The sequence below is a fragment of the Diutina rugosa genome, assembly GCF_008704595.1.
Source record: "Diutina rugosa strain CBS 613 chromosome Unknown scaffold2_size729309, whole genome shotgun sequence".
Taxonomy (NCBI): Eukaryota; Fungi; Ascomycota; class Pichiomycetes; order Serinales; family Debaryomycetaceae; genus Diutina; species Diutina rugosa.
Genome location: NW_022995199.1, coordinates 194,387 through 215,273, shown reverse-complemented (window position 1 = coordinate 215,273; position 20,887 = coordinate 194,387). Strand labels below are relative to the sequence as shown.

At 46.1% G+C, this 20,887-nt stretch overlaps 9 protein-coding genes across 9 annotated transcripts; 5 read left to right on the top strand and 4 right to left on the bottom strand. All coding sequences in view use genetic code 12, as the record gives it.

The window, feature by feature from the left end:
* Window positions 1–2,343: 2,343 nt before the first annotated feature.
* CDC24 (Rho family guanine nucleotide exchange factor) lies at window positions 2,344–7,063 on the bottom strand (the record flags this gene model as incomplete). The annotated part of the gene is made up of 2 exons (XM_034157756.1): window positions 2,344–4,236; window positions 4,784–7,063. The coding sequence occupies 2 exons, from the start codon at window positions 7,061–7,063 to the stop codon at window positions 2,344–2,346; spliced, it is 4,173 nt and encodes a 1,390-aa protein (XP_034010243.1).
* Window positions 7,064–7,563: 500 nt separating this feature from the next.
* Window positions 7,564–8,784, top strand: ERV46 (Erv46p; the record flags this gene model as incomplete). The annotated part of the gene is made up of 1 exon (XM_034157755.1): window positions 7,564–8,784. The coding sequence occupies one exon, from the start codon at window positions 7,564–7,566 to the stop codon at window positions 8,782–8,784; it is 1,221 nt and encodes a 406-aa protein (XP_034010242.1).
* A 57-nt stretch (window positions 8,785–8,841) lies between these two features.
* Window positions 8,842–9,633, bottom strand: DIURU_004837 (mitochondrial 54S ribosomal protein mL46; the record flags this gene model as incomplete). Its single annotated transcript, XM_034157754.1, has 1 exon — window positions 8,842–9,633. The coding sequence occupies one exon, from the start codon at window positions 9,631–9,633 to the stop codon at window positions 8,842–8,844; it is 792 nt and encodes a 263-aa protein (XP_034010241.1).
* Window positions 9,634–9,948: 315 nt separating this feature from the next.
* Window positions 9,949–11,865, bottom strand: DIURU_004836 (uncharacterized protein; the record flags this gene model as incomplete). Its single annotated transcript, XM_034157753.1, has 1 exon — window positions 9,949–11,865. The coding sequence occupies one exon, from the start codon at window positions 11,863–11,865 to the stop codon at window positions 9,949–9,951; it is 1,917 nt and encodes a 638-aa protein (XP_034010240.1).
* A 764-nt stretch (window positions 11,866–12,629) lies between these two features.
* DIURU_004835 (uncharacterized protein) lies at window positions 12,630–13,196 on the bottom strand (the record flags this gene model as incomplete). Its single annotated transcript, XM_034157752.1, has 1 exon — window positions 12,630–13,196. One exon carries the CDS (start codon window positions 13,194–13,196, stop codon window positions 12,630–12,632), a length of 567 nt encoding a protein of 188 aa, XP_034010239.1.
* A 1,745-nt stretch (window positions 13,197–14,941) lies between these two features.
* DIURU_004834 (Nrd1 complex RNA-binding subunit) lies at window positions 14,942–16,939 on the top strand (the record flags this gene model as incomplete). Its single annotated transcript, XM_034157751.1, has 1 exon — window positions 14,942–16,939. The coding sequence occupies one exon, from the start codon at window positions 14,942–14,944 to the stop codon at window positions 16,937–16,939; it is 1,998 nt and encodes a 665-aa protein (XP_034010238.1).
* A 993-nt stretch (window positions 16,940–17,932) lies between these two features.
* On the top strand, window positions 17,933–19,090 carry DIURU_004833 (zinc-dependent alcohol dehydrogenase; the record flags this gene model as incomplete). Its single annotated transcript, XM_034157750.1, has 1 exon — window positions 17,933–19,090. One exon carries the CDS (start codon window positions 17,933–17,935, stop codon window positions 19,088–19,090), a length of 1,158 nt encoding a protein of 385 aa, XP_034010237.1.
* Window positions 19,091–19,541: 451 nt separating this feature from the next.
* Window positions 19,542–19,814, top strand: DIURU_004832 (uncharacterized protein; the record flags this gene model as incomplete). Its single annotated transcript, XM_034157749.1, has 1 exon — window positions 19,542–19,814. One exon carries the CDS (start codon window positions 19,542–19,544, stop codon window positions 19,812–19,814), a length of 273 nt encoding a protein of 90 aa, XP_034010236.1.
* Window positions 19,815–19,967: 153 nt separating this feature from the next.
* On the top strand, window positions 19,968–20,828 carry DIURU_004831 (uncharacterized protein; the record flags this gene model as incomplete). The annotated part of the gene is made up of 1 exon (XM_034157748.1): window positions 19,968–20,828. One exon carries the CDS (start codon window positions 19,968–19,970, stop codon window positions 20,826–20,828), a length of 861 nt encoding a protein of 286 aa, XP_034010235.1.
* Window positions 20,829–20,887: the final 59 nt, after the last annotated feature.

The following is a 20,887-nucleotide window of genomic DNA, read 5'->3' as shown; positions in this document are numbered from 1 at the left end:
AGCCGTTGATCAGCAGCTGATAGTGCGAGTTTGTCTCGAGAAGGTGGGGTTATGGGGAGGGCTTCCCTATTAGGAAAGGGGCGATCTAGGCCTGGGCTTTCTCGGCGTCGGACAATCCCCGAGCCACCGACACCGAAGTCGTCAAAATATTAGCTGAAATTCATTTAGGTCGGTGCACCCACCCTCATCGAGCTCGCAAAAACCAGGTTACTTAAGTTACCGTGAACATATTTAATCATCACTGAATAGCCTTTTTCATTCCTTTACCCTTAATTCTGTATTGGTTTTCAAGTGACAAATACACTCACGCCTTAGAGTTTCTCAATTGTTCGTATGCACTTTCAGCAGCAGAATGTGCGGATTGGAAAATTCAATATCGGCTGAAAAATCAGGTAACGATTGTGGGAAGGTGGATGTTAAGCAGGTAGTCGGAGGCTCAAACACGAAGGATTGAACCTCGACTTAACCTCTAGTATTGCATTAGCCAATTGCACTTCAGCTTTAGGCGTCAACACTTGCTTGAATGATTTTTTTTTATCTATAAGTATGCATTAATATCTACCTGTAAAAAACGATTGTAGAAGACACCAAGAGCCGACTACCGCCATGAAAAAAAAAAAAAAAAAAAAAAAAAAAAAAAAAAAAAAAAAAAAAAAAAAAAAAAAAAAAAAAAAAAAAAAAAAAAAAAAAAAAAAAAAAAAAAAAAAAAAAAAAAAAAAAAAAAAAAAAAAAAAAAAAAAAAAAAAAAAAAAAAAAAAAAAAAAAAAAAAAAAAAAAAAAAAAAAAAAAAAAAAAAAAAAAAAAAAAAAAAAAAAAAAAAAAAAAAAAAAAAAAAAAAAAAAAAAAAAAAAAAAAAAAAAAAAAAAAAAAAAAAAAAAAAAAAAAAAAAAAAAAAAAAAAAAAAAAAAAAAAAAAAAAAAAAAAAAAAAAAAAAAAAAAAAAAAAAAAAAAAAAAAAAAAAAAAAAAAAAAAAAAAAAAAAAAAAAAAAAAAAAAAAAAAAAAAAAAAAAAAAAAAAAAAAAAAAAAAAAAAAAAAAAAAAAAAAAAAAAAAAAAAAAAAAAAAAAAAAAAAAAAAAAAAAAAAAAAAAAAAAAAAAAAAAAAAAAAAAAAAAAAAAAAAAAAAAAAAAAAAAAAAAAAAAAAAAAAAAAAAAAAAAAAAAAAAAAAAAAACAGATAAGATATCCGCGAGTTGAGGAAGCGAGAGAATAATAACTGAAGTAGGGTGCTCAAGCAAAAGGGGGAATGTGGCCCGTAGCCACAGGGTATCGAACCCTGATCTCTCTTTTTGGGATTATGTTAGCCAATTACCCCATAGCCATGGGTGATTCGAGCCAATCACTTGAGAGACGCCTTGATTGAAAACAAAAACACATAAAGTTGGGTCAGAAACCACTGCTCGTTAGATGGTGGTGGTAAGTGTATACCCTGCCCCTTGCCTGTCTCAATGTAACGCTGGTGTTGTTCAATCCACGTTTTTTTTTTATTCACTCCACGAACTAAACAGTCGCGTATAAAATACGACGACCAGCAAGTCGTGAGAATCATATTTGGGTCAGTAAGTTATCTCAACTTCTCTTTAAAGTACAACGAAATACTTCTGATGGTTTGATTTGACAAGAACACGGAAATGTTGCGCATGATATCCATATTGTCATTGTCTGATTATTCTCCTAACTTAACAAAAATCGAAAATAGCGTCGTGGCGCAGTGGTAGCGCGTTGGGCTCATAACCCAAAGGTCCTTGGATCGAAACCAAGCGACGCTACTTATTTTTTGAGTTTTATCTCCCTTGGACCGTCTTAGCGTCGTTCCCCGCCCTTGCCATCAAAATTAATTCATTTTTCTTTTCACATCGAATATGCATTTGCTTACTGAGCTAACATTATTATCTAAACAGGTTTTGAAGTTCTCTCTTTTGCTGATCTACCCCAAATGAGGGCCCAAGGTTAAGCCTTGGCTGCAAACAAAGATCGCGACGCGCGAACTTTGAAAACACGTCACATACTCATGGTAAGTGAGACTCCTCACTACGAGCTTGGTCCCTCGGTCACATCAAGAGAGGCTTTGTTTGCCACTCAAAGAGACATTCTACCTTCAAGATACTAACCTCAGGCTCTTCAAACTCGCAAGCAACGGGAGGCCAACGCCCAGTTTGAAAAGAAGGTTACCAAAAGTTGGGGCAAGAAGAGGGCCGCTGCCAACAAGACTGAGTTCCCTTTGTCCAAGCCGTGGATTATTGTGTTGGTGTTTTTGGTGTGTGGCGGGGCCATTCTCGAACTCATCCGCATGTTCTTTTAAATTGACACTAGTATATATATGATTTGTATTGAATTTCATAGACGTCATTGAATAGGAGCTAAGCACTCAACCAGATCAGGGTCGATAACAACATCGCCAAGAACATCGACCTCATCACTTTCCAGCGCAGCTGGCTTTGTTGGACTCAACCCAAAAGGTTTGACGATCGTCACCTCTGTTGATCCCCAAATGGGAGCCGCCTCGTCGAATGTGGCAAAAGCAACGTTGTCGTTATTAACAAGGTTCAAAAAGGCAAAGCACGTATTAATTTCTGCTTGGGCGATGGCGTCACTCGAGGTCACCTTCGACTTGACAGTAGTGTCGACAGTCTCTGGAGATTGGTCAAATACCACGCGGTCGTAATCTTGCCAATTCTCTGGTAAAGTTAGAGGGATGTCGTACTGGTAGGAGTGACTGCCATCGATTGAAGTCACGATTTTAAGTGCCCCCAGTTTGGTCAAAATTCCAAGTTTATGCTGTTTGGGTAAGGTGATAATGCGTTGAGCTTCCTCCAGAGGGAAAAGCCAAGCATCGACAAATTGGGGCTGGCCCAGTTTATTTGAGCGAACGGGGAGGTTATTGGTTTGACCCCAGAAATAGTTGATATTGAACCAGTGGACGGTTCCCAGCCCTTCCAGCACCAGTCCAAATCCACAATTGACACCACCCAGCTCAGTTTGAGTCATGTACCAAGTGAGGTCGTGGACAACTGCTTTGGTTTTTCCTCTAGTAAACTTGCCCACGAGAGATATTTCTAATGGAAGGCGGTATAAGTCCCACATGTAATAAGTGTCGCCACGGTGGGAAACTTGAATCAACTGAAGGTCGTATGGCAGAAGCAGTACCGCCAGTATCCCACCAGGGGGGCGGAATGCTGCTTTAGTGGCATTGGTGCCTAAATGAATCACTTTGATTAATTGGTTATCCTGAGGCTTGCGAGCATCGGCAGTCTTTTGAATTGACAGAGCCGTTTGCAGAGCCGTGCTGTACAATAGGTTACCGATCAGCTTTGAAATCAGCAGGGCTCGATAGTCAGCGCCTTCGTTGACCAAATGCTTTATTCGCTTCAGCAGCGCCCGCAGAAGAGCAATTAAGCCGTCCAAAGCCAGTTTGGAAAACAGCAGTAGCACTCGAGCAAGTAGCGGACCTCGCGGAGGCATCTTCACAGGAGTTAAATTTCGTGACATGTACCCCAGGCGAGCCTCGCCTTTCAATCGTAGATGCTCCGCTCTCACTGGCGAATAGACCAACCAGTCGCCCTGAACGTCAAAGATAGGCGTCCCCAGCTTATCTAATGATGTGTAGTATTTGGTATCTTGGGGGTTCAATGAGTCGTCAAATATGTGGAGTTGGCCATACTCGTCGCCTGCAACGATCCAGCCACTACCACGGCGGATATGAACAATATGAGCCCCCACATCGATGGTCGCCACCACGTCGGTGGTGTCCAGGTCAATGTAAACGGTGTGGAGCTCGAGGTAGTTGTCACGAGCAATTGCGAGGTTCAGATTAGACATCACCCGCATACACTCGATGGTACCTTTGGCTTTACCGCCAATCTTTGACCTAGTGGCAAGACAGAGGTCGTCCAGAGTCAGGTCCCAATCCCACACCTCAACCACATTCACTTGGGGGTGAACGATAAAGATCTCACCGCTGGGATCATAATCAATCAAAGGCAATTGGACGCTGTCTTCGTTGCCATCAGCCTCGTCGGTAACACCGTTGGTGACCAGCTTGATTTTGGTCCACGTAGCAGCGGCGGTTCCGAGCTGCTGTCCCCGCTTAGGGGATAATGGTCTGCTGTTAGTACACGTCGTTCTAGCCACAACACGGTCAATTGAGCGAACACTTACATTTTGGAAAGCCTCACTTCGTTGGTGGCGGTCATTAGCAATCACGACCCCACTTACTTTGGTATGATCGGGTGTCGCTATCTGTTTAGGCAATATGGGGTCACGTGGGGGGTCTCGAACCTCCTGCGCCAAAAGCGTCAATTGGCGTCAACTGCTGCCGCGGTCAATGAATGACCCGCGTGATGGCTGAGGGGATGGTGGAATACCTTTCACAATTTGCTTGAGTTCGCCTACATTACTACGTAGGCGTTGTATAGCCACACTTTTCGATAGGATTACGTTCGAGTTTCTTTGACGATGTTATCGTCCCGTGCCTGCGGGGCCCCGGAGCTATGAAGCGACTAGGTCCGCACGGGCTCAAACCGTATAGTTCGTGGTTATCAATGATCTCCTTGGCAACTCTAGGGAGTGCTGCGGTTTTCCCTTATCAGTTTCGGCGGGGTTCGCCCAAATTCCCGGAGTACTTGCTGTGACTCATGCCCCCTAATGGGGCAATTTGTAGGGTGATGTATGCCGAAATGAACACTTGGTCTCTCGCAAACAGATTTCCGAAATGCACCAGCAATCCCTAATGATAAACACTTACATCTTGATGATATCGCATATGTATTAAAAACGCCTAGGAAACGAAAATCGAAAGATCGTAATAAAAGTCATCGCCCCCTCCTACCGTAGCCTCACCCATTTCCTCCAACATGTCCACCGCCAAGTTCCAGTCATCATTCAGATCCATCACCACAAAGTCACCGTCTTCATCCTTGTACTTGAGCTTGTTCACCAAAATGTCGTCGTTGATTTGATCCAGATTAACGATCATTCCCGAAATCTTCAGGTATAACTCGTTAAATTGAATGTCAGGCAGAACCACGAGGGGCTCGGAAATCTCGATTTTGTTGTAGATTAACTTGATTCTGATTCCCTCCGGTTGTGTCAGTGTGATGGTGCCATTAGCCAGCAGTCTCAGAGTGCGGGTCTGTCTCATCATCAGAAACGTCAGCAGCAGCAGCTGGTGACGGTTGTTGAAATACAGCAGCCCGTTCGACAGACGTAACAGTATCAGGTCTGTCAGAGGAGTTGTGCAATACGCCGCAGCCACATCGTACAACAGATCATTAGTCACTTGTGAGCCTTGCAGGTCGCGTAAACGACGTTGAATGTGATAGTTCATCTCTGAGGTCTTCAAGTTTCTCAAACACAGTTCCCATTGATTCCGGAACTCTTCTGTACGGTATCTCAACGTGAAGCTGCCCAGCTCCTTCTTACCCAGCCACGAGATCACTAACGTGTACCCAGTTGGAGTGTTTGACAGAGAAATGTTGTAAACTTCAGAAATGTAAACTCTGCCCTTAAGCACAAGCGGAGTTTTGTCGCTCGTCGTTTCCAACAAGTTCACCAGTGACAGCAGCGACGTGCTCTTCTTTCGGTTACCCAACAAGTTCTTCTTCTTTTCTTTATCGGGTCGAGCATCGACCTCAGTAAAGAAGAAAATGATTTTTTCGAATAAATAGGCAACGTACTCCTTTTCATTTTCAACATCCCTCACACCAACAACCCCATGGTAGAGAAGTTCGCCTTGATCCTTTAAGTTGAAACCTTTCCAATCTTGAACACGAGCGACAAGCTTTTGGAGGTATTCGACGTTCTCCGCGCGTCTTTGAGCTTCATTGACATCATTAGCAAGCTCTTTCATCGCCGTTAATGCCAATTTAAGCTCATTTGAAAGCGGTTCGTCGGGTCCAGCCTTGATGAGCTCTTTCAAAAGTAAAGGATACTTGCACAACCGTTGAATTGGCTTGAGTAAGAACAGCTGCAACTCAAACCCGGGGTCCAATAATTGCAGCAGCTTTCTCAAGTTACCCGCCTCTTTATTAATCAATTCAATAGCAGCCAATTGGCCAATAGTCCACGGTTCGTACAGCTTGAATGGACCCAGAGCTGCATGAATAAACACCAGACCAATGCGTTGGTATTTGTCAGGGACATTGATGTTACATTCAAGACCCATTAAAAACCGCCGTTGAAAGTCAATGATCTCGTTGAGGTTTGGGAAAAGGGTATGAATTTGCTCCAGTGAGAAAAGTTGAGCGTTGACTAGGTCGGTTCGGTATGCTTGCAAAGTCTCAAGGTCTTGCACGTATTTGCGTTCGGTCTCGATAATCTCACGGAACACTTTGGAACGGTCGTCGTTAATTTGGATATCGCCGATCATTTGTGCCACCGCGTCAACCTCCAGAAGCAGTAATAACTTGTTAACCACTTTTATAATTCTGCACAAGTCTTGGGTATCATCACTGAACACGTTAGAAATCGTGAACATTAAGTCATCATCAAATTGAAGATGAGTCTTGACTGCAATCAAGAAATCGTACACCAGCTTTTTGCAAATACGCAAATCATCCAGCCCGATCACCTGGATCTGGTGCTTAGGATAGATGGTGTTAAAGATGAGACAAAGGGGCGCTCCTTGTTGAAATAATTTCCACAACTGGGTGGCAGGATCCACGCTGATGTTGGCCGGCAACACCCCCGCGGTAAACGTAAAAATGTGGTTGCGGGATTTAAACCCGGCTCCGGTTTGACCTCCTGAAAGCCCAAAGCCCAAAGCACCTTCAAACCCCTCTTCGATGCGATGAGACTCTTGTTGCATTTGCTGCAGTAAGGCCAAGGCTTGCTGTTCGGCACATCCTTCAGCAGCATTAAAAGCCAAATTCATGAACGGGGCCATCCCTTCGATCAGCTCCAACCGTTTTTTCAACAGAAGACATTGGAAGTAAAGATGGTCCAGTGCCAACAGTTGTTTGTTGAACGAATGATTGAGTGGAGCCAGCGCCACTCTGGTAATGCTGGTCAGCAGCAGATTGAGCAGAAAGTTGGATGTCGTAGACACCGATCGGAACTCGACACTCATAGCTGGTGTCGTGGTATCGACGCTGTTGTTGATTACTTCGCGACTTGAACCGTGCACGACCCTGAAGTCAAAAAAAAAAAAAGCGCGCACTGGTTGCATAGGCGGAAAACAAGCTGAGCCCCATGATCCGTAAACAAAGATAGGTATTGGGAGCAGATCAACTGAAAAATTTATTTAAAGTCAGCTTTCAATTTACAGTAGGGTGAAAACACTCATATGATAGACCCGTGTATTCGAAATTACCGCCGAACAGTCTCGTATCTTGTGAAAAATCATTAATGTGTCTGGTGACAAAGGAGGTGAGACACTTGCGCCACCTCCTGAAGTCTATATATAGCCAACTCCTCATCGATAAACAAACATGGCATTTATGGCTACAGTTCGAATGCCACCCACTACATCATGTCGTTTTCGTTTCCCCTTAGCTTTCAGGCGTTGAAGCGTTGAAATCTTCATCACCAGTTTGTGCGCGTCCGTAGTATCCAAGCTCCACGTCACTAATGCCCAGGCCGAAGTTGCTTAGCATTGACGCGTTTGCAAAGACAGTTGAAGATGCTCGGATCCGAACGACCCTGGGTGGGATCATCACTCTTATATGTGTGATTTTGGTGTTGGTACTCATCAATAATGAGTACGCTGATTACACCACAGTGATTACACGGCCAGATTTGGTGGTTGATCGCGACATCAATCGCAAGCTCAAGATTAATTTGGATATCTCTTTCCCCAACATTCCTTGTGACTTGTTGCTGCTCGACATCACTGATCAAACTGGCGACTCACTGCTTGATTTGTTGCAACAAGGGTTTCAAAAATTCCGTCTTACCAAGGACGGTGAAGGAAACATCAAGGATGAGATTAAAGACTCTGATAGCAACTTTGTCAATGTGCACTTGGACGTTGATGAGTTGGCCAAGGGGGGTCAGCAACCGTGTGGATCTTGCCACGGCGCATTGCCTCAAGACAATAATGAATACTGTTGCAACTCTTGTGAGGTGGTCAAGGCAGCGTATGCACTCAAGCAGTGGGCATTTTATGACGGGGAGAACATTGAGCAATGTGAGAAGGAAGGTTACGTACAACGTCTTAAGGACCGCATCAATGGTAACGAAGGATGTCGCGTGAAGGGTCTGACGGAAATTCGCCGTGTGAGTGGGGTGATGGACTTTGGTCCGGGAACCTCTTTTTACTCTCAGCGTCGTCATGTCCATGACATGCTGTTGTACGACAAGTACCCTGATAAATTCAACTTTGACCACTTTGTCCACCACCTCTCATTTGGCGATGAAGAACAAGCTCACCACTTCGTCGACGAACTGACGCATCCCTTGGACGACGTTGAGTTCATCGTTGGCGAGAAGCACCGTATGGCGGCCTACTACCTTAAGGTCATTTCCACTCGTAAAGAGTTCATTGACCCTGAGGAGCCTGCAGTGGAAACAAACCAATTCAGTGCCGTCACTCACTCTCGTCCTATTCGTGGTGGCCGTGATCAAGATCATCAACACACGATGCACGCGTTGGGGGGCACCCCGGGGGTATTCTTCAATTTCGACATCTCGCCGCTCAAGATAATCAACCGTGAGCAGTACGCTAAGACTTGGTCGGGCTTTGTGCTTGGTGTGATCTCGCTGATTGCGGGGGTTTTGATCGTCGGTCTGCTTGTTGATAGACTGGTATTTGCTGCTGAGAAAGCGATTCGGGGCAAGAAGAATTTGTAATTTACATATGCGGGGGCTTTACCTTGAAGTAATAAAATTCCATTATGTACAGTCTATTTACACGTCGTTTAACAAGTGAGCCACGTCGTCGTAACGGGGGATCTTGTCCTTTAATTCGTCCTTGGTCAACCACAAGTACTTGATGCCGTTTTGCGGGACAAACTCGCCCAGCACAATGTGAGATTTGATGAAGTAATGCTTGGCGTCGTCTTTGGTCTCAACATGGCACGGAGTGTTAGAGACGTTGAAGTAGTTAATGCGGTCACCGCCAATTTTGTACAACCCTGCTTCGGCCACTTCATCCAAGGCAGTGGGGGTTTCCGGTTGAGGGAAGTTGGGGAAATCCCACGACTTGCCGTCGCCTACGACAAGGTATAACGAGCGGGCCAACTGACGTTCCAATGAGGTTTGGTCGTTAGCTTCATCGGCTTTGGTCACTCGCGAGTTAGGGACAATCTTTCTCGACAAATCATTGCTGGCATCGGCCGCGGGTTCGGCAGTTTCGCCCTCGACGTAAGTCTTGGGGAGCTTCAATTCTTGTTTGAATCGACGGTCACGGTTCTGACGGATTTCAGGGCGACCTCGCGGGTACTCGATGTTAGGGTTATTGTCGACGGGATCCCGGTTGAGTTCTTTAAACTTTTGGGCGGCAAGCGTACCTTCTCTGAAGTAAAACCACTTCGGGAACGTCCACATTAACCGTTTCCAGAGCTCCTTCTGGTACTTGTAGTACTGCGCTTCGAACGCAGGTATGTCGGCAGAGATCACTGGATTCCGCAGAAGCAACAACGTCGAGGCAATCTTTGTGCTAGGCTTGGCTGCCAGCGCATACGTTCTCACCCACATCATGGCCCTGAAAATTTTCAGTCGCACTGATCAAGATGGTAGATGTAGTGAGCCTCACTATAGACGACGGGAGGAAATTAGATGTAGAATAATGACTCTAAGAAATATTGATGAAGAAGTTAGACGTTTTCTGGTGAAAAGAGTTCAGGCGGGGTGTATGGGGCTATTCAAAAGTGCGTCACAATCGTCATTGACCCAAGTTGGGCCTGTGTGCGTAAGCCGCATTCACATCAATAGACAGTAAGTTTGCGAGTGTTCACTTATAAGCTACACAAAGTGTTGGTTATTGTTCGTTTTGATATCACTGTTACACTATAATCACGCGCAGGTTAAGTCGACTTCTTCGACTGAGTTTGCTCCCTCACAAAGGATTTCGGTATCGGCTTCAGCTCTAATTCGCACTTCAGGAATTTCCTTAAACATGATGGGGTCTGCCACCAGCTTAAGCGCTTTGTGGTGGGCAACAAAGTCATTTTGGCTGGCTGCTTGTGAGTCCTGTAGCCACAATTCGCTGTCTTCAATTTCCTTTTCGAGAATTTGCTGTTCAAAGTAACTAATATTATTTGTTGAGCGAGGATTGAATGAATTCTTCAAAAAGTATAGGTACTTCTCAAGATCAACTTTGGCATTAACTCTCGCGACTACAGCTTCATCCTCTTCCTTGTACATCTTTGATTCGGCAATCATCCGATAAATCTCATCTTGCGATGATCTTTTCTTGTAGTAATCAATAGCAACTTCCTGCGATTTTCCAGTACTTCTATCGATGGCAGACACATTTAATATCCCATCGATATCCAAGTCGAAAGTGACAGCAAATGAAGGCACACCTCGCAGAGCCGGTGGGAAATTCAGCATTATGCACTTGCCTAAGAAGTTATTGTCTTTCGATTGAGCTCTGTCGCCTTCAAACACTGAAAACAGTACAACAGTCTGGTGGTCTCTATGAGTCGTGAATCTTTTCGTCACTTTGATGGGAATTACAGAGTTTCTCGGAATCAAAGTGGTCATGAGACCCAGATAGTTCTTTACGCCAAGTGACAAAGAAGTCACATCCCGCAAATCCACACTTTGGATTAACGCAGAAGAGTCACCCGATAATATGGCCGCTTGCACACCTGCACCGTAGGCAACAGCTTCATCTGGGTTGACGGAATGGTTGGGTTTTTTGCCAAAATAGGTCGAGATTAAGTTTTGAATCTTGGGAATTCTAGTGGAGCCTCCAACAAGAACAATTTCGTTAATTTGCAGTTTGTCAATTCTCGCATTTTCCAATACCTTTTGTGTCAAGTTCATGGTGATTTTGAATAGGTCATCACACAACTCTTCAAACTTAGTCCTAGTGATGGAGGTGTCGAGATCGAACCCTTTAAACAAGCAGTCGATCTGGAATGAGGCTTCTGTCAGTGATGATAATCTAATCTTGACCCTCTCACAAGCGCTTCTCAACCTTCTCAACGCTCTAAGATTGCCAGTGAGATCCTTACGAGTCTTGCGCTCAACCTCAGCAATGAAGTGATTGACCAAACGGCTGTTGAAATCTTCACCACCCAAATGAGTGTCACCAGCGGTGGTCATAACTCTGAAAACGCCTTTATTTATCGTTAATAACGATAAGTCGAACGTGCCACCACCGAGATCAAAGATCAACACGATCTGTTTGCTTTTAGTGTGGTCGACCTTGTTCATGCTGTAAGTAATGGCAGCAGCGGTGGGTTCGTTGATGATTTGTAACACATTGAGGCCAGCCATCTTAGCAGAATCTTTGGTGGCTTGCCGTTGGGAATTGTTAAAATAGGCCGGGACGGTAACGACAGCATCCGTCACCCTCTCACCTAAGGAAGTTTCAGCAACCTCCCTCATCTTCCCCAATATCATGGAGGATATTTCTTCAGGCGAAAAGACTTTGAGTTCTTCTTTAAATTTCACTTCAACCATAGGCTTGCCATTTTGCTCAAAAACTTTATATTGTAAGTGTTTCATGTCATGTCGGACTTCAGGGTCGGCAAATCTGCGACCAATCAACCGCTTGACGTCGTACACGGTATTTGCAGGGTTCAACGCCATTTGGACTTTGGCAACATCGCCGAATAACCGTTCCTTGTTGTTGAAGGCCACGATCGACGGGGTGGTTCTGTTTCCGAGGTCGTTAACGATGATGTCGCACCTGTCGTTGGCAAATCGAGCAACACAGGAGTTGGTGGTACCCAAATCGATACCTACAGCGATGCCCATGGTAAATTCTGTAGGTAGTCGTCGTAAGAAAGGCGGGGGGTCATATAAATCAGACGACTGCACAATGGGCACGAGAACATTAGCGCTATCAGAATGTCATACAAGGGCGAACCCCTTAACAACGGGGGTGGCAGGGCTCAAAAAGCTGGGAAGCCTTGTGAGTACGCAAATTGTAGGACTATGGCATTTCAACGAGTAAGACGACGAGGATAACTCTTGCTGACCACGTAAACCTTCGAAGCGCGTGTCTTCGTTAATCGTCTGCTGTCTGTCATATCGTCTATTTTGATCACCGAAGCGCGTCACGATCTGACATGGTCGTGTCTGAACCACATAAACGGGCGTATCAAGCAATAACACCGATATTGGCATCTCACTTGTGACAATTGTTTACGAGTCCATGACAACGGCAAAGTCTAGAATCATTGCTGCTACCAAGTGTCGAGTAAGTTCTTATTAATCAGTGGAACTTTCCAAAATTCTGATATTCAATTGTATATTCTTTCAACAACCTTTGAATGGTTTTGAAACTTTCACTTTCACAACTGACAATCACGTTAGAGCAAGTAGCTTCCCGTTTTGCTGTCTTATATACGCAACATCTTGATCTGATTACGTCGCCCTTAGTCAAGTCGATCCATATCTAATTGTTGATTCGAAACACAGGTAATCATCCAATTGAACACCTGTTGTTCATGCAAATTGAGATTTAAATTTTCTGGTTGTATATTCAAAGTATAATCCTAACAATTGAGTCTAGCTCATTAGGCAAAGAAGGCTTGAAGGCGAGCAGCCGATTGTTCAATATCGGTAAAGTCACGCTTGTCTTTCTCAGCAGAAAGCGAAGCCTTGAGCGACTTGTCCAACACTTGGAGCTCGGCAACGAGGGCAAGCAAAGTTTGGTCAGCGCCCTCTTCACGGGTAGCGATAATCTTGCCGCCGTTCAAAAGGTTACCGACGCTTTGCAAAAGACCTTGGATGAGGGGGCCAAGCGAACCAAGGAGGTCCGCGACAGCGTTGTCACGCTTACCAAGCTTACCGCCCAAGAGCTTAAGCAACGACGAGAGAATGCTGTTGAGGAGGTCACCAACAGTGCCAATTAAACCGTTAATACCATCACCAGGGTTGGGCAAACCGGGGAGATTCGAGGGGATGGGGAGCCCCGAGGGAATGATACCGGTAGGGATCACACCAGAGGGAATAATGTTGGTGGGGAGCACGTTAGTCGGGATCACGTTGGTAGGAAGGATGGCTTCGGGGGCGGCTTCGGCAGCTGGGGCAGCGAAGGCTTGGGCAGCGACAGTAGCGAGGATCAAAAGCGACTTGTACATTTGTGAGATTGAGTTGATGAGGATAAAACACGGTCGGAGTTGGGCTTTTTATATTTCGAATCTGTGGCCGAACGTGTTTGGTTACATGTTTGGCCGCCATAATTATTTCAGAAGTTGTCGAGCATTGCTTTGTGTCGCAGGGCGATTTGCAACCTCGTAAATGAGGCTTAAAGTGTCGGCTTTCATCGATATGCGGCTGAATTTAGTCACCACGGTTAGCGAATGTACTGTTTGGACTAATAATAACCCGTGAATGAGCTATCTGGTGAGCATTTTCGTTGTGTTGGGACTTTCGTACAACTTCTCGACGAGAGACGGGCAGCCACCATCACACACATTGGCTATTGTTCCTGTTTGTTGATCGTAGTAGCCATGCACGACGTCCGGGGACATGTCTGCATCAGCAAGTATGCCGGAGGTAGATGATCACGTGCGTATTGTTCGCGAGACTTTGTTAGATCGATGGGTAGAACGCTAGATTGGTGACTATGCATAGACCCTGTGGTCTACGACCGTGTGTTTCACAAAAAGCAACAAGGCTAATTTGGTGGAAAGGTGACGAAGCCGAACAATGTGAAAATTGCTGCCAGGGTGGTCGCGCCATTGTTTTTGCGGCACTACTATCCATCGCCTCGGCGTCGCATGTTCGTCAACACTCCATGCCGCCATAGAAAAAAGGGGCTATAGCGAACAATGAGCTAGGAAATCAGCTCAACTTGGGACTTAGTAAATGCCTCGAGTCCCTTCGATGTAGTCGATGTAGCAAGATCGGAAATGCACCAACTCCGTAGTATTCCATTAATTTACGGCGTAAAACGGGGCGTGATGTGTGATTTACTACTACCGCACCCTGTCCATTGTTTGCCATTGCTCGTCACCGAAACAAAGCTCCTAAGCCATTGTTGCCGAAAAGTACCATTGCCATCAGACAGTGTGGCTACATTGTAGTGGGACAAACGGGGGGCAATCCAGTCTCCCGAATACATGAAAATACACTATGATAGTAGAAAGGGGTGTTTACCAGCACAACTATCGGAATCTCATACCGCCAGTAATCATCGAAGCCTCTTTCTTTTTGGTTTAATGTAACCTAATGTAGGAATAGATTTAAGTTGTGCAGTGAGTACTGCGAATTCCACCAATACTTGCCCAGAGAAGAAGAAAGGCTTAGATAGAAACGGACCCGCCCGAACCGAGCCTTGCCAAGGGTTTTGCTAATTTCCGCTAATCAGATACTCGTGGTAATCGTATCCACTTTTGCATGAAAAGACACGCTCATGCCTGAAGTTAACAATCGAAAAGTCCGCTTACCAATGCGTCAACACGAAGCCAGAACACGGTAGCTGAATAAGCTTTTCGCACATTAAAATCTATTGTTATGGTGAAGGAAGGTCTACGCGGTACTCTAAGACCTGGAACCTGTAACAACATGTCAATAATAGACGAACTCCTAGCGAAATTAGTTTCATCAAGAATTTCTTGATGAAATTGCAACCACAACCTTCAGGGGCGGTTGTTGTAACGAAAACGTAATTTGGTAGATACACGCAAACACACCCTACAAGCAATTTGGTTAGCGCACGCACAAATTTGCTCAGGCGACTATGTCATTCACTCCTGCAGACAAGAGGTCGTTTATAACCCAACAAATTTTCTTGCGGAAGGTTTTTTCTCCTCCACCCCCGGTTTCCAGTAATTGCCCCCCTTCCCGTTCCAATAGGCACGTAAAGTAGTCTTTGACATATATGTCTGTCGACGAGTTTGAAGCGATATTAAAACAGCTACCCACCCTCAAGGCTCCAGGGGTTTCGGGCTCCCGCATTAAGCGGTTGACGGAGTTGGCAGTGAAGAATGTGGCCGAAGAATCCAAGTTGATGGCCACTTTATACTCTAACTGCAAGGCGGTACCCCTGACCCACAAATTAGGGACGCTCTATGTGGTTGACGCCATCGTTCGGGCTTATATCGAGGAAGCTAAGCGGTTGGAACAAACCGTTGACGCTAACGCCCCCGAAGGTACACCGGCCGCGGCGGCCTATAAATTATCGGAATTGATCGAGTCGTTGATGGATGACTCGTTGGAATTGTGTATTTCGCCGTCTACCAAAGTTAAAATCGGCAAATTAGTCGACATCTGGGAAAGGGCAGAAACGTTTCTGCCCGAAATCCTCGCTCGTATTAGAGACAAGCACTTTAAGCTGACGACTCCACCGGGTACCCCTCCTCCCCCATTGGTAGAAGTGGCACCCCCGGTACCTAAACAGGAGCCGTTGCCGCCTTCGGCTTCGGCTTCGGCTTCAGCTTCGTCGGCCGCCACCAATGCCCCTAGTCAAGACTCGAATTCGATTCTTTCGGCGTTGGCGTCTCTTTCACAATCACGCGATAACGCGGCTACCGCCGCTCAACCTAACGCTGGCGGTGATGCGCTGTCGATCTTAGCTCAATTGAGTGCATTCGCAGGCCAGCAACAACCGTCGGCTGCGCAACCTCAGCCCCTGTTCCAGCAACAACCTCAAGGTAACGCTGAGTCGGTGCTCGGGGTGTTGCAGTCACTTAGCTCACAACAGTCTCTGTTCCAAGGTTCTCAAGGTTACCTGCAACCCAGTTCTCTTCCTCCTATACCTGTGGCGGCGTCGTCTCAAGGTTACGGTAATGACCGTCGGGTAAGATCGCCCCCTAGCTACAACCGTGACCGCCTGCCACCTCGTTGGGGAGGCGACCAAGGTAACCAAGCTAATCCCGTACCACAACCTCTGCTGGCTTACAGTGACCCTCTTGATGACCCTGCCTATTGTAAAGCTCAGTTCGATGCCATGCAACAAGCCCGCGTTCGTGCTAACGATCCTTCTCGTCCTCCCCGTAGAGGTCAAGGTGGACAACTTCTCGATGAGATCAACGTTCCCGGTGAACCTCACTACCGTCCTCGTAATGTAGGCGTTGATAACAGCATCCCTCACGGTTCGTTCAAGGTTTTGTCCCGGACTTTATTCGTGGGTGGTGTGCCCCGTGGTATGGATGAAAATGGGTTGTCGGAAGTGTTGCGCCCTTTTGCCGAAACTCAATCAATTATCCTCAACTCTGAACGGAAGCATGCTTTTATCAAGGTGTACCTGAGACGCGAAGCCGAACAAGTTATCACTGCATTCAACAAGGACGGTCAATTACCTCTTCGTACTCGTTGGGGGGTTGGTTTCGGCCCTCGTGACTGCTGCAACTACCAGCACGGGGTGTCCGTAATCCCTATCGACCGGTTAACTGAGGCCGATCGGCAATGGGTCGTCACTGCCCAATGGGGTGGTACTGGCGGGTCACCTTTGACTTCGGGAATGGTCATCGACGAGCCCGATATCGAAATCGGTGCCGGTATCTCCTCCAAGGCCATGTCTAAAAAGATGCCTACTAATTCTGCCCGTAATGGTCCTAAACTGAACCGTCCGGGCGAGCCCGATGAGGACTTTGCTAAGGCTACGATGATGGGTCAAAGAGGTCGTGGCGGTGGTCGCCACGGTGGCCACATGGGTCACGGTGGTCACGGTGGTCACGGCGGCCATGGCGGCCCTCCCATGGGTTTCAACCAACCATTCCCTGGTCCTGGTGCACCGCCGATGGTGCCCGGCGCCAATCCCGGCAACTTCCAAGATTTTATGAAATCATTCCAAGGACAACAAGGAGGCCCGGGGGGTCCTCCCAACCAACAACTTGCCAACCAACTTGCCAATTTGTTCCAACAACCCCCGCAATGAGTTTTGTATAGTAGTAATTAATGACAGAGTTTTTGAAGATACCGCCACTGTAGACCTTTTGACCCAAACCCCGAAAAATATACTCGAACCTCCTTTCGTCTATTTGAATAAAGAATTGAAGGCTCACTACGCAATACACCAATGTTTTACTGCTTCTTGTTCTACGTTTTCAAAGGACAACTTTATCCAAGCTATTCGACTCCTAAAATTATGAATTGAAAGCGATAAGGTTTCCCTGAAGGACGCCTGTAAGCCGGTGTTGTTCAGTTTCCCCACATGCCTCAGTTTTGCGCCTCGTAAATCCAACCCTATCTGCGGTTGTGATCAAGGCTCTTTAGATCATGTAAAGAAGCGAGTAAGCAGTCCATTTAAATATGAAAACCAGTAATTCAGAGTTTTCGACATGTGATTAGGGTCGATATTCATGAGATTGATGTCTTAGTTGTATGGTACCGAGGAACTTTCTTTCACTATGGGCTTTACTTTCGGGCTCGGAGTTAGCCAAAAGGTGGCTAACGCCGTTATCCCTCGAGCCGACTCCATCTGTTAAAAATGCAGGGCTCATGTTTCCATAACTCCAGATTTCAGACAACCGGCTGCAATAACCATTAATTGTGAATTCTCTCACGTATATATATGGCAGTAATCAATTTAAATTTCTCTGGTTTCATCTCTGATTTGTTTTAACTTGAGATCGCAAAATTCAAAACCACCTCGAAAACTCTAATCCCGAAGGATCAATACCCTTTTCGATTGTGGGGTAACCACGCGTGCACAAAGTTCAGAGCCCGAAGACGCCCATCGAGGCGCTCTCCTCGTTACGGGTATTCCATGCTCCGCAGCTAACAAACGGACCGTCGTGACTCCGGCGATTAGTATGAAGGTGACTACCCCTCAATGAAGCTTCCTTGGGTCCGAGTTTGAGATAAGACCCTCTGACCGACTATAAAGCGCTGCTGTTTCCCTGATAGATGTTGATCATCAATCACGATTATGCTTTCCAACTCTATCAGATCAATGGCCCTCAAGCGGGCTGCGGCTCCCAATGCCTACCGCCCGTTGGCTCAGCGCTTCAGAGGTTTAGCTACTGCTGGTAAAATCCCTGATACTCAAAAGGCTATCATCTTCACTGAACACGGCGGTCCTTTGGAATACAAGGACATTCCTGTGCCTAAGCCTAAGCCTAACGAATTGTTGATCAACGTTAAGGCCTCGGGTGTGTGCCACACTGACTTGCATGCTTGGTTGGGTGACTGGCCCCTCGACACCAAGCTTGCCACCACCGGCTCGCTTGTCGGTGGTCACGAAGGTGCTGGGGTTGTCGTTGATATGGGTGAGAACGTCAAGGGGTGGGAGATTGGCGACTATGCTGGGATCAAGTGGTTGAACGGGCTGTGCCTCTCGTGTGAATACTGCGAAAACGGTAACGAATCCAACTGTGATCACGCCGACTTGTCTGGTTACACCCATGACGGTTCGTTCCAGCAATACGCCACCGCTGACGCCGTGCAAGCGGCGAGAATCCCCAAGGACGTCGACTTGTTCAAAGTCGCCCCCATCTTGTGTGCTGGTATTACTGTGTACAAGGCGCTTAAGACCGCCGGGTTGAAGCCCGGTCAATGGGTCGCCATCTCCGGTGCCGGTGGTGGTCTTGGTTCGCTTGCTGTGCAATACGCCAAGGCCATGGGTCTCCGTGTCGTCGGTATCGACGGTGGTGCCGAAAAGGAACAAGCCGCCCGCAAGCTCGGTGCCGAAGCGTTCGTTGACTTCACCAAGACTAAGGACGTCCCTGCTGCCGTTAAGGACATCACTGGTGGTGGCCCTCACGGTGTGATCAACGTGTCCGTTTCCGAACAAGCCATGCAACAATCGTTGGATTATGTCCGTAAGAAGGGTACCGTCGTCCTCGTTGGGTTGCCTCCCAACGCCAAGGTCACTGCCAATGTGTTGGACACTGTCGTGAAGTCGGTGGATATTGTTGGCTCGTACGTCGGTAACAGAGCCGACTCGGCCGAAGCTATTGACTTCTTCGCTCGTGGCCTCATCGACTACCCCATCCACATCGCCGGGTTGTCTGAATTGCCTGAGATCTACAAGAAGATGGAAAAAGGTGAAATCGTCGGTAGATACGTCTTGGACACTTACAAGTAGAATATGTGTATTGGTTTCGAATTGAATGTTAAGTTAAAGGCTTATCTTGTAAAGCTTATAATGATGATGATTATCAGGTCCTGTCTTTCTCGATTTTCGTAATTCTGCAGCGTAGCGCATCACGATGCAATGGGATTAATGATTCCGTATACTGAATGCAAATTGAATTCAAGTAATTCCTCTTGAACTGTTTGTTGCTTCCCTGAATCTATGAAAAACATGCAATTCCTTATCGACAATTCACGTTGTCTTATGCAATCATGAATCACTGAGAACGCGACTTCCCTCTCTGAGCGTTGATCAATTGAATAATGATTAGCTCGAAGTTTTAACATGGTTGCTTGGAACACTGCCTTAGAGCTTCTAGATGTTGTTAATGCCAATTTTCCTGAATCAGTCTAATTCTTATCTAGTGTAATCAAAACGGGCGCATCGCGCGACCCTTCCACTCATGTCGCAACCCACAAAGGCAGTTGAAGACGTGTCAGCATACACCGAGATTGGATTCAGCGCCTGCTGTTTCGTCGGATTGATGTTGGTGCTTTTGCACTACGTCTACATCATGCGGCAAATCATCGCCAATCCTGCCATCGAACGCACTGAGGTGTACTTCCTTTTCGGTTGGTTGGTTATCACCGTGTTGTTGGTGTTGATTATTCTTGCCAAAGTGGTATACCCCTTCCTTTACAGAGATACTACTCTGAAGACCAAGAAGAACCAATAGACGATGCTTATGTCACCTAATAAATGAAGAACACTGAGGTATCTATAGGCATACGAGCTAACCCCATTTCGCGCATTCGCACAGTTAATCACTTCCTCTGATACTGACAACAGTGGCGACGAACTACAGATTTGATTCAATTCGCTTGATGACATGGCCACGACTGAATCACCTGATAAATCGGATAAACTAATATCACGAAAGCGTGGGTCCGCGGCCTCAGGGTCGATCTCTGGCGATGCGTCATCTCCTTCTAAGCTGACGATGTTTAACAAAGCCATATCGCCCCAAAAGCTGCCAACAAAGAAAAGAAAAGTCTACATTCATCAGAGCGATACAAACAAGAAGACTCCCACTCTTCTGCATTTATCGTCCGATGTAGGGGTAGATTTGGCTAGCGATTTCGGTTCTGACGACGACTTCGACATGCGTTTGCCTATCTTGCCGCCTAGGAAGAAGATTGAGCCCATTAAATCAAGTCCAGTGAAGATTCCCCACATTGTCGACGAATTGCCAAAATTGAAGGTTGAAACTTCATGGAGAGGACACAAGATTCCCGAGCCCTTGACGCGAGATCAACTTGATGATGCAATAGACCGCCATATGAAGTCAGTTGAACGTGTGCTAGACCCTAAGGTCCAGCTGCCTCGATATTACGATCAGATTAAACGGTTTCAAAAGACTCTGACGCGAGAAACTGTACGTGACAACGAAGAGCAATGGCGGTTTGAATGGAAGCAGTTTTACGGCGGGTACATCGGTCCGGAGCGTCAGTTCTACATTGGCGATAAGATCATGACCAAATATTCTGATCAAATTCGAAAAACTGGTCGAGGAGATGCGGTTGTGCAATACTTGTGTGAGGACAATTACGTCAATTATGTCCTTGCTTTAGAACTCATCTTAGAGTTGGTAGCTGAACAATTTGGCATAAGTATCGATGAAGCCATGGATGCAATTGCTGAGACACGAAATTACGGAACCGAAATATCTGACAAAGTCAAAATTGCTTGAACGGGATTCGAGATGCATGAAATAATTCAAACACTTCAACATTTCGGACTTTATTCGAG